Source organism: Leptosomus discolor, chromosome 4 (assembly GCF_034619465.1).
Source record: "Leptosomus discolor isolate bLepDis1 chromosome 4, bLepDis1.hap2, whole genome shotgun sequence".
NCBI classification, from domain to species: Eukaryota; Metazoa; Chordata; class Aves; order Leptosomiformes; family Leptosomidae; genus Leptosomus; species Leptosomus discolor.
The window spans coordinates 65,792,369-65,804,629 of NC_141394.1; the positions used below are offsets into that span (position 1 = coordinate 65,792,369).

At 45.4% G+C, this 12,261-nt stretch overlaps 1 protein-coding gene across 2 annotated transcripts in view; it reads left to right on the forward strand.

Moving 5' to 3' along the window:
- Nucleotides 1-5,446: 5,446 nt before the first annotated feature.
- The window catches only part of LCORL (ligand dependent nuclear receptor corepressor like), a 90,442-nt gene continuing 83,627 nt past the window's right edge, over nucleotides 5,447-12,261 (forward strand). For both annotated transcript variants that reach the window (XM_086464078.1, XM_086464079.1), the window contains exon 1: nucleotides 5,447-5,600. In XM_086464078.1, coding sequence (XP_086320204.1) covers nucleotides 5,447-5,600 — 154 coding nt within the window. The remainder of the gene's footprint in view (nucleotides 5,601-12,261) is intronic.

Below are 12,261 nucleotides of genomic sequence, written 5' to 3' on the forward strand. Positions count from 1 at the left end.
GTCACTGAACACCAAATATTATACACTGAGATTTCAGATGTAAACACGTGCTTTTTTTTTCTTCATCTGCAAGATGTTTGATATTAAATTATAGCCTCTCTACCCGTCACCATTTCTAAAGGAGCACAAGAAGATAAAAGGCCTAAACCTCAGGGACCTGGAATGCTCGCAAATCTTACTTGCTCCTGGTGATCCAAAAGCCAAGGAGTGGACCCGAAGTTGCCCGACCTTTATGCCCTGTTAGAAAGATCACTCTTTCATCCGTGTGCGAAATGCAAACTTCTCCAATAGTTCTTATTTGAGTCTGAGCTTTCACTTTCCCTACTAGAACTGATGACAATGCAAGGAAATGTTCGGGGTTCACGTTTCAAGGCTCGCAGGCCCCCTAACCCAGATGTCAGCAACTAACTGTGAAGGATTTTAGCTTTTTAAAAAAAAAAAAAAAAAAATTCTGAATTTTAAAGATATTTTTGTGCAACTTCACAATGATTGAGGTTGTTACGAAAATTCCAAGTCTAAACTATTAGATCAGGCATAATCTTTTCACCTGGGCTGTGCCGCTTGCCACCACAGGCAGGGAAGCGGTAGATAACGTGATGCCTCTCACAGCATTCTTGCCATACTGCACTACAGCTGCTGGTCCAGCTTCTTCTAGTGGAGGTTACCTTCCTTCTCCACTGGAGGAAAAAGAGTAGGCTGTATATCAAGCTTGGAATAGTGGAGGTATCTGCTGGCAGGATGTGAAATAGTAGGTGGAGCAGTAATGCCCCAAACCATACTAAATCTAGCTGCAGGGGAAAATAATTATCATTCCCCAGCTGTCTGTGCTTACCTCTCTTTTGGAGGTTGCCAACCTACTCAGCCACAGCATTTTACAGTACAGTGTATCAGTTTAAATCTCTGAAATCCATGGTGTTCTAGCTGATGAGATTGTGCTCTTTTGCATCTTGCCAGATTCTCCCAGAACCGCTATCTGTGCTGGCTGTCCACTCATCACAGCCTGAATCTACAGATGAGATGGTGCCTGAAAAATCCTGTTGCTTTTGAATCTGTGTACTTTTCCAGCTCCTGTATTTGATCTCCATTTTATGCAAGCAGCTCTAGATCAACTTAAATATTCTGTATGAGTGTGCCTTTAGGAGTGACCACAGGGATTCTGCCTTCAAAGCATGAACAAAAGTGTATGCAGATCACTGAACATAACTGGAGGGTTTGCATCTCACAGCCTCTTCTATGGAAGCTGTGTGCTAAGTCCCCTAGAATTTTTTAAGATTAAGTTCTCAATGATCAGTGAGGAAAAAATGATAATTATTTTTTTAAAATGAGAAAATGCCTAGATAATTGATCACTTAAAATGACATTTTTCCTACATCTGATACTGCAAAAGAAAGTGGTATATCTTACAAGCATCTCTAAATTTTTTATAATGTGCTAAATTGTTAGAAAATGGATATTGCAACTAGCTTTAAGAAGTCATGTATTGGGAATCTAATATTCATGATGATTACTAAATAACCCTTATTCAGTTTGGCTAGATTCTGTTTCTAAATGATTACATTAGTGTTTATGGTGAAATCTCCTCTAGTGTAATTTTTTTTTTACCCTTCTATTTTCTGCTGTTATGCATCTTTCAAGTATGAATGATTCTCTGCAATACTCATTCATAATGCTATCACACAATTCGTCATTTAACTCTTTCTGTTTTACTAAGGCACTGACAGTTTCCAGGTTTACAAATTGCATTCATGTGAGAAAGGGAGCTGACCACTTCAGGATGTATTCACTCCAAGATAGCCTCTGCAAAAGGCTTACTACAGTGTTTTGACTGTTCAAGTTAGACTGTTTTAATTACACTTCATCCTTACCCCCAGTTTCTGCAAAGCAGTACTTATGTGACAGAGCCATGCAAAGCTGTCTTTGGAGGAGTGAATTCCACCTTTGGGGATTAATTATAAAGAGGTTTTGGTGATGAACAATTTTGCAATGTTTCAATAAGATAGTTAAATCTCCCCAATGTGAGTTCAAAAAAATTAATTCAAAATGTCAGATTTTGACGGGGTTGTGGTATCAAACGGTAAGCATCCGTGACTATTTTAATTTCTCTATACCCCCAAATTAATGTGAGATGAAGCAGTCAGAAAGAACAGTAACAATAATTCCTGTAGCTTCAAACAAAATTGTGCTGGACTTTGCCTCCAGAGCCATTTCTAAGGAACTGACTCTCTGATCCCATAAAAATTAGCTAGGAATGGCAGCTAAAATTAACTAAATCAAAATTATCCCTCACTGCTCCAGCTTCTGCCCTTAATCAGTCTTCGAGTTTTGATCCAATCCTTGTTCAGGAGAGTGGAATCGCTTCTATAAAATCAAGACAAATCCACATAAGAAGTGACATCTTGGCTGGAAAGTCATTTTCATAAAGAAGGAAAACCAGCTAATGTAAAAATAACACCCCTGATGATTTTGATGAAGCAGGATCCTTTGGGTTACCCGGTTCAGTTTTAAGTTTTGAAGAATAAAACACCTCAAATGGAGAGAATGGTTCAAAACCTTGTTTCTACAGCATATCTGATATCTAGGCAGTATTTTCAGAAGGCTTAGGAATTCAAAATCTAGGCAGCTGTAAAAATTCAGTTTGAAATTCTTTCTTTCTTTGTCCTTTCCTCCTCCTACTCCCTGAAATCTGCTCACCAACTTTGTTAGTCAGGTTTACTTCTTTTTTTTTCTTTCATGCGTGGAGAAGTGTCTCATACAGGAGGAACCTTTAAGCTACAACAAAAAGTGTATTAAATTAACAAAATGGGGGGTGATGTAGTTCCTTCTCTACTCTTCATTTAATCGTAGACATCTCAAACTAAAACTCTTCCAATGTGGGGCATTTGTGTCCCTACAAAACTGATTTATGTCAAATAACTTCAGGGATTTAGTTAAATGAGTAGTGTTTCAAATTCTTGTGTGTTGAATTCATTAAGCTCAATTAGCTGTTTTGCAGAAGTGACAAAGTTTATTTTTATGAAATTTCTTTACAAAAAAAGACATGACCTGCCATCTGTTAACAAAGTTTTGTCATTCCAATGGAAGCAGAACTGATCTTCAGCGCTGTGCTCTACAAGCAATCCCTGAATATGTCCTTCACCCACAAAAAAGAACATCTTTAAGAAGTTCAGAAGGAAATATCTGCCATGGAAAGTTTGCAAGAGAAGCAAAAACATGACAGATTTTTTAAGCCCACCTTATGGTAAAAAAATATTTTTTTACTAGAGGATATTATTAGTTTGAAACTGATGCATTCTGTCCAAATAAGGTTACATTTTAGTCTGTGTGGGTTTTGACAATGCTTTCCCAGACTTGCCTTGTTTTTTGCCGTTTCTCTGAGGCAAGGCTGATGATTTTTGTTGCTGTTTGGAAGTCCAGTGCAAATAAGAGGTATTTGCAACAGATCTGAGGTGAAGGAGTAGATAGCCAGCAAGATAGACTGGCAAGCTACTGCTTGCTGTGTATTGTGTGTTGCCGTGATGAAAAGCTAGAGGAAGCAATGGGCTGCCTTTTCACCTGCACTTCCAGTCTTCCCATTCTCCTAAAATTCTCCACTGAAAACCAGTAAGAGCTCCAGTAAGAGCTCCATTCCCAATAGCCCCACTTCTGGTTGCGCTGACGCTCTACACAGATACGTAGAGGGATGACTGAGTGGAGAATGGTTTCCTGTTGAAGCTGAAGCCCCTCTGCAGCTTTGACAGTATCGTTGTCATTAACTCTGCTCATCTTTTAGCACAAGAAAAAAATTGTGTATAGATAGGGGTGACATGATTCTTTACAGCATTTCTCCTCCTTATGGGGGAGGGAGGGGAGAAGCAAGGGTGTCTCTTCTTTTCTATGGCATTATTAAATCCTGTTTTCTATCACAACCTGCAAACAGGCACAGAAAATGCCATTTCTTGTTGAAGAAACGCTGCATAAAAAGACTGTTCTGAGAAAGGGGGCAGGAGGGAGGAGGAGGTACTCAAAGACACACCAGGATCTGAGAAAGCAGTAAGATCTTGATTTTTCTGTCTGGGGAATTCAGGACTGCTAATTGCTCTCCTGCAAGGCACGGGTAGCAATTGTCACATTAGACTGGTGCTGAGGGATGTCTATCTTGTGCTGGAGTCTGGAGGTACAGCATGAGGGTGGCTGTGTGCAGAGCAGCAAAATCGACTGTCCAAGCAGTTGTCAAACGTGCCAAGTAATCCAACCTGACGTTCTTGTACTAACTTTTTTGCAGTTATCTTAATCTGACTTCAGTTCTGAAGTCATTCGTGGGTTGATAGTAAGCTTTCTCAGGCGTGCTCCCCAGATACTGAACTAAACTACTTGCTTCCAGTTTCCAAGCTATTCTTTTCCGAAGGGGTGGTGGGAGATAATGCGTGTTTTGGGAGATAATGCCGTGTTTTGTGTGATGCAGCCCGCAGCTCACCTCCCCAGCCAACTCTACGTGATCAACCACACTCAGGCTGAGGGAAAAGGCGTTGAAAAGTCTGGTGAACCGAGCGGTAGTTTAGAGAACTTCAAAAATCTCCGCCTGGAGTGAATTTGGCTAGCTAATTGGAAGGGCACAGCATTGCGCCTTCCCTGGTGTGCCAGCCGCATCCACGCGGGTGGTGGAGTAAGGGATGGAAGGCGGGAATGGGCTGCCGACGGGCAGCAGCCCCGGGGGGGTCAGGCGTGGGCGAGGGAGTGGAAGGGGCTGCGGGGGGACCGTGGGCCGCGAGCAAGCCCCGCTCCGAGCAGCACCCGGGGCAGAACGTGGGATGAGGGCGAGACCCGCGGCCGGTTTGGAAACCCTCCTCGCCCAGCGCTGCCTCGGAGCGAGCTGCGGGGCCGGGAGGTGCGGGGCGGCGGTCGCCCTGCGGTGCTGGGTCTCGGGCAGCGCGAGGCCGTTAGAAGGACCGCCCGGGGGGGTCTTCCCGGTGGGGAAAGCGCCGGGGCTGAGTGCCATTCCCCCTTCCGCAACGAACTACAACTCCCGGCGTGCATTGCTGCGGCCTGCCCTGACTGGGCTGGAGCAGGTGGCGCGCTGCCCCGCGGGAGTTGTATGCCGGGGGGACATGGATGGGAACGGGGGCGGCGGTGGAGAGGGAGCGGGGTGTCCGTTTTCGGCCCTGTTACCGAACCGGCCCGCTGGCTGCGGGGGAAAGCTGGAGACCGGGATGGGGCGGGGAGGGAGGGAGGGAGGGCGGGCGCGGCGGGGCGGGGCGGGGGCGCGGCGGGGACACGTGTCCATCACCCCGCCAGGCGGCGCACGCTCCCCGCCCCGGATGCTGCGCGGGGGGGGGGGCGGGGGTGATGGAGGGGGGGGGAGCGCGGGCACGCGCTCGACGAGGCAAGGGGGGTGGGGGGGGGGGGGAGGGAGAGGAGCCGGGGGAGCGCGCGCTCGTATGTAAATGAGCGGGCGTGAGGTCAGAGGCAGATGGAAAAGGGAACAGACAGAATGGCCGCCGCGGCTCCCGCTCCTCCTGCCGCCGCCTCCGCCTCCCAGTGCCGGAGCCCCCGCTGCACGGCGGAGCGCAGGGGAGTCCGCCGAGAACTCGACTCCTGGCGGCACCGGCTCATGCACTGTGTGGGTAAGAGAGCGGGGGGGCGACGGGGTATCCCGGCCGCGGTGGGGGGGCGGGGGAGGGGGCAGCGGGGTCCTTGAGGGGAGCGGGGTGGCCAGCCGGGGAGCGCGGTCTCCGCAGGGTGGGGGGTGGGGGGGGCGGGCGAGGCGCCCTAAGCCCGGGTCTCTGGGGTGGGCGGAGGGGGGGGATCGGGGATGGAGGAGCGGCTCCAGCGGCTTTCTTGGAGGGCGGAAGCGGAGACGGGGTCTGTGGGGGAGAGCGAAGGTCCTAAGCCGCCGCCGGGCAGCGGAGGGTGGGCGATACGGCTTCGGTTGCGGCCGCTCGGTCCCTGCCTTCGCCGCCCACCGAGACCCTTTCTCGGCTCGGGTCCTTTTGTCTCGGCTCCTCGTCGTTCGCGCGGTGAGTGCCGGTGGCTGCCCCCCTCCTCTCCTCCTCCATCGCCAGTGCCTGGGGGGCGGAGGGGGGGAGGGAGCCCGCCTGTGTCTCTGCCTGTGTGTGCGCCTTTAAGAGGGAGCCGCTGCTGCACTGACGGTTGGGATTTGAAGTTTTCCCTCCCCCCTGGAAGTTGTCATGGCGACGGCAGTTCTCCCCTCGCGCTCCCCCCGCCCGCCCGCCTCCGGGGCTGCCCCGGTGGCTCTCGTGCCGTGAGGTTCCCCCCCCAGCTCACGTGACTCCCCCGCGTGTCGGGGCGGGGGAGCGCGGTCCCTGGCGGCGCCTCAGCGGTGTTCCCGCGCGGGGAGGAGAGCGCTGCCCGGCCCCGCTGCCCGGCCCCGCTGCCCGGCCCCGCTGCCCGGCCCCGCTGCCCGGCCCCGCTGCCCGGCCCCGCTGCCCGGCCCCTGCTTCGGGTGCTGCCCTTCGTTGCGTGTGCCGCCGCCGCCTCCAGGCGGGGGGCGCTTCGGCGGGGGGCTTGGGTTGGGTTTTTCTTGTTTGGGGGGTGGTGTGCGTGCGTCTGAACACTTTGATGCCGGGAAGTGCTTATTTGTATCGTTTCAACAGACATTTCCCGTCTTAGGGAAATAGATAAAACCCTCGATCTTCACGTAGCGTGCTAGTGTCGGTGCTGATCCTCCCCGGTGGCTGAGCGGTGGAAACGCGCCTAGGTGTAACGGGGAGAGTAAGCAGCAATGCGTTCAGTGTTTCTGTGTGTGCTTGAGAGAGATCAAAGTGAGAAGTGAATCTCTAACAAGTAGGTGCACTTATAATTACAGGTGGTTAGCTTTGTCCGGGTCTGTGGGGCGCGCTTTTTTTTTTTTGCATATTTTCGGTAACCTGGTAGCTGCTCCATGCACACATGCTGCTTGCTCTTGCTATGTTGCCCCAATAATGCTTTGAAACACCTGCTATAACGCCTCTGTATATATGACGATACCTGTGTATCCTTGCACTGGGTTTTTAATCCTTCAAGTTGTAATTTTTGGGGGGGAGAACAATGTTTATTTATTTCCATACACTATTATATAAACAGTGTTGTTTCCACAAGAAGCCTTAATTAAAATACATAGAGAGGGCTAGTTGGTTGGTATAGATGCTGTGATAAACTGTTAAATCTGATGGACTGATACCTCTCGCAATATATAAGTGGCCTTTCCTCTGCTTACCTGTTATTTAATGGCATTTCAGCTTTGAGTTTAAACTAAAATCCTAAAAAATCTGTGTGACAAGTGGTAACTGCAGGGACTTTCAGGTGGTAATGGTATGTTGCCAGATGCGTTCACGGAGCACAGTTACACAGCACCACTAACACTGACGAGGGCTGCAGAGAAATGTAATGAGTGCTCCGTATTTCACCATATGAGCAGAATATGGTGAATTTCACCATATGTTGGGTCCTCTGCTAGGCAGATCTTTGCGTTTAGGGAACTTCTTCAAAGTTGTCTTTTGGGTTGCTCTTTCACTGAGAATTGCAAAGTGTAAACCATCACATGATTACTTACATTGTACATTGATTGAGCTGTGGTGTTGCTTCATGCTCAATTTTGTCCTCCTTGGAATAAAAGTTACTTAGGATATGATTTCTTTGCATGTTTGTGATGCGAAATTCAGTTAATAGAAAGGATCCCTGAAATGATTAGCAACTGCTGAGGAGGAAGGACGTTGGTTATGGTTTAATGGTTAGTCAAGAGCTATCTCGGTTAGGAACTGTTATTTGGCATGCTTGTTGAGCAGCCCTTATCTGAGCAAAAGTGTAAACAAAGTGGCAAGAAAGTGAGTAGTCAGGATAAGGGAGGTAGAGTATGCTTAACAGGTTTGGGTTGGTTTGTTGGGGTTTTTTTCTGCTTTACTTGCTTGAAGCTCTGTTCCATTAACTTCTGTAAAAAAACCCTCGTACACTAGCTCAAATTCACTTCCAAATTAAAAGTGGCTAATTGTTCTCACTCAGCAAAGTATTCCCAAGGATTTGAAGAGTCCACCAAAGTTAGTATTTAGCTGGAAGGTCTGAACAACTGTCGGGTTGATGGCTGAAGTGGCAACATGGTGGGGGGAAGTGTGGTGAATATGATGGATGTGGCATAATTTTTTTTCTCCACCCTTCTCAAGAATCATGCATTTGTAGCAAAGTGAAGAAAATTATGTGGTAAAGTAGTAGCTGCCCAATTCTTGAACTAGGTTACTGTTAATCCTAAAACCAACAAAAAAACCTCAGACCATTCTGCAGCGTACTGTTTGCATAGGGTCAGTGATGGTTAGGGACCTCTGCTTGAAGGACTGAATTGTTTGTGTCTCAAAACCTGGTTGAAAACATAAATGTTTGCATAAGCTTTAGAATTAAAAGCTTGGGTTTTGCCAGCCTATTGTGTTACTTTGTTATCTGAGGAATATGACTTAAAGTCTCAGGTCAAAATGTTCAAGCGTTTAATGAATTTGAGAAGAAAAGCAGTGATAAAATGTCACTGATATTACTGGGAATTCTCTTATTTAGTATCTAAAGATATTTGAAGGTACGAGAGACTTCACATTGTAAATGAATGGAATATATTCACAGAAATTTTAAACAGGTGTTCAGTACAAAATGGCTGTTCAGATGGTAATCTATGTGTGGGTTGTGTCAAGCAGTAACATTCCTCAGATGCCTAGCCTTGTGCTTATGGATGTGCCTAACTTGCATGATTCAATGCTTTTAGAAGACACCTGAAGATCTTGATTCTGTCGGTGTTCTTACAGCATGCATAATACGTGCTAACAAGTACTGTTTATAGGAGCACTCACTGGTATGTTTTGTACTAGGCACAGTCTTTGTGACATAGCTAATGAACAGAAGTACCCCACTTCTAAATTCTGTGCATATGGAAAAGTGCCAGGAAGCTCAGAGTTGAAGTATCTGTTTAGCCAGCAATGGAGTGTGGTGGTGGTTTAAATCACAAGGTATTTTAAGAGGTGACGATCAGAACGGTTAAAAATTGTGCTTCGGTGCTCTTTGAAAACTTTGTGATGTAAGTTGGTTAAATGCATTCCATTGGATTGAGAGGCTTTGGTAGTAAACAGCTACAAATTCTAGCCTCACACTTTCAGCCTTAAGAAACAGGATTTATGTGTTTTTTTCCAAGCAGTCATTGATCCCACAGACCAACACTTGAACTTTACAGGTAGCATGTTGGTAAATACATTGAGTCCCCGTAACTTTCATGAATAGGCGCAGAGGAGAGACCTAGTCATTGCTGGGGTGCAAGAAAAAGCTTCAGTATGAGATGATGCTTTTTAGTATGTTACCATGGTATCCTGTGGGTAAAGTTTGGAGCGGTAACTTGAAGCTTTTTAATGGAAAGCGCCAGGTAACTCCAGTTATGGATGTCGAAATCTTCTTACTAGGGCCTTTACTGTACTATGGAAATATAAAAGCCTCTGAATAATCTTTCACTATGAAAATGAAAGTTTAAAATATTATCTGAACTACTTTAAAAAAAAAAAAAACAACAAAAAAAACCAAACAACCAACCAAGCAAAAAACATTGCTGTTTGGGGGGAGGGGAAAGGTAGAAGTTTTGCTGTTCCTCTGCTGCAGCTCAAGGGCACACATTTGACAGGAAATAGCCTTGTTATTGCTTTCTTACGAGAACTGAAATTTGGTCAAAATAAAAATCCATTTTTGTATGCTTGTGAAGTCTAGCATACAAGTACTCCTTTACTCATGTTAGATTTTTTCAGACTTTTTTTCACTCTAAACTAGGATATGTTGGTGCATCTAATTCTGCTTTGATGGATCCAGAACTTTCAATTTTTCTTTTAAATATTTGAACTTCTGCTCCAGCTTACTGTTTTTGAAACAGCTCTCTCAAGTGCTCTTTCCAGGAAGAGGGATTCCCCCCCAAACAAAAGATTTGTAGCTACTGCATTTGGAATTATCTCCACGCTTACAACACTCCTGCCTTAAGTACTTCATATCTTTGTTCCCACAATACGTGTTCTCACTTTCACTGTGGCTGTAAGTACTTTGCAGCAGGTCAGTGTCGCTTTTTTTGTAATACTGCTGCAGTTTTAGGTGATTTTCTGTAGTTAACACAGTAGTAGTGGCAGACCTGGTTATTTTACTAAACACCTGTAATGTTCTTGTCTGTCTGCTAGTGACTGTTGTGATGGCTTGATGCTCTATTACCTGTCAAGCCACTAACAGACTGTATGCGAGAATGATTTCAAAATTATACTGGCTTTGAACTCTTGCTGCCTTGACACCCTAGCTTCTTTAAACAGCAAACAAGCTTACTATGGCTGTGATGCCATCACCTGCTATGATGGGCGGTAGTACTGGTGTAAGGTGTCATGCTTTGAGCTGTGATGTGAAACTCTTGGAGTGATTCCAATGTAAAACAGATCAGGGAAGTAATCTCAATGTTACTGCAAACGTTGGAAGAACAGGAGTTAAATCTTGATCAGAATCACAGCACAAGTTCACAGGTAGGTTTTGATGCAATAGAGGAAGATGGTATCATGTAAGGGAATAGCTCAGACTGGTAGTTCAGAGGCAGGTGTGCAAGTCAGCGTTAGCATTGAACACTTAATATGAACCCACAGTCTAAGACTACAGTGAAGTGCTGTGTTGCACCTTCAAGTCTGATGGAGCTGTTAGCAGAATGGAGAAATCGTGATCCTGACTCTGCTCCTGCTGCTTATATGCTTGCATCAGCACTCATTGGACCCCTGACTGATCTGCTTTTACTCAGTAGCTGGTCAACTGTCTGTTGAGAGGAGTTAGGGGCTTGGAAAAAAAAAAAAAAAAAAACCAAAACAAAGAAACAAAAAAAAAAAACCCACAAAAACAACAACAACAAAAAACCAACCAACCAAAAAACCCAAAAAAAACCCCACCAAAAAACAACCCATAATCTGATGGATGCTGGTGCTAGTACAAGGACAGGGGTGGGTTCAGTAATTGCAGAAATAAGCCAATGGATTGGTTTAGTTGCCTATGGCACTGTCAGCTGCCAGGGCTGGAACACAGCCCTAAACCTACCATCCTGATTTCCCCTGAACTAAGCAGGTTAACAAAAGAGGAAAAAAAAAAAATGGTCAGAGTGTGTATATATATCATGGGAAGCTGCTGCAGTGTATGTATCACATTAACTGTATTTAGATTGAAATAAGAGAAAACACGTGGGGTTTGTTTAGCTTTTGTTGGACTATCTTTGTTTCAAATATGTAGTGTTAAATCAGCTTCTTTTCCATGTCCTCTCACAATCCGTTTCAACTCATCAGCTTTTCTCTGAGAAAGAAGCAATTGCCTACTGCCGTCATTATGTGTTTTTGAAGGGATAGTTTGTTGTCATTACTCTTAACTTTTCTTGTAGGGTTTTCTCAAGTAAAAATGTCTCTCTCAAGTCACACAGTACAAGAAAATTTAGAGTAATGACACCCAGAGGCTTAGTTTAAAAGGCAGGGGGAGGAAGTGCTGTGTATCTAGCAGTAGATGCAGTACTAGTTCACTTGTGACCTGCAGTTGTAAGGAGGTATGGAGCATAATTTTATGAAAGACAAACCTGTACCTGCTACACAGACTAATCTATGGACTGCATGGGATGCAAGCAATGCTTTGTTTGAAGTCTTAGCGCTCAGAACAGAAATGTGTTGCAGAGCATACAAGGTCTACTTGGAGATATGTATCTTCAACCTGTGATTATGTTTTTGGTGCTCCTTGTGTCTAGATACTGGTATGTGGAAGCAGGTCAATTTTTAAGTGTTCCAGGAACTTCCACAATCTTTGTCAATGTTTTTAGGCATAGCTTGAGCTTTCTTACTGGATGTTCTTATATGGTACCTGTGTACTTTCCACATAGGCTGATAGAGAGCTGAGAAACTTAAACTGATAGTCTTGCTACGTTGTAGGCACTAAGAGCTTCCTAAGCTGGAACTTGTGTAAACCAAAAACGTGGAGTATGGATATTGTCACTGCAACTTAAGTCTCCGTTCTTTCCTTGAACTGGCATTCAGTAGCTGTGTACTAATACTTGAGGTTGTTAACTTTTGGGGTTTTTATTGTTGATGCATAATACAACTTCGTTGATTTTCTTTCTGGACTCACTGTACCAGCCTTCATGATTTATGTTGACTGATATGAGAATTCATTTATTAAACGGTTCAAACTAGACTGTAAAACTAATTCAGCTTAACACTAATCTAGAAAACACAGGAGGGGAAATGTGGCAGGAGGAAGAATAGGAAAGAAAAGGTAAGATCT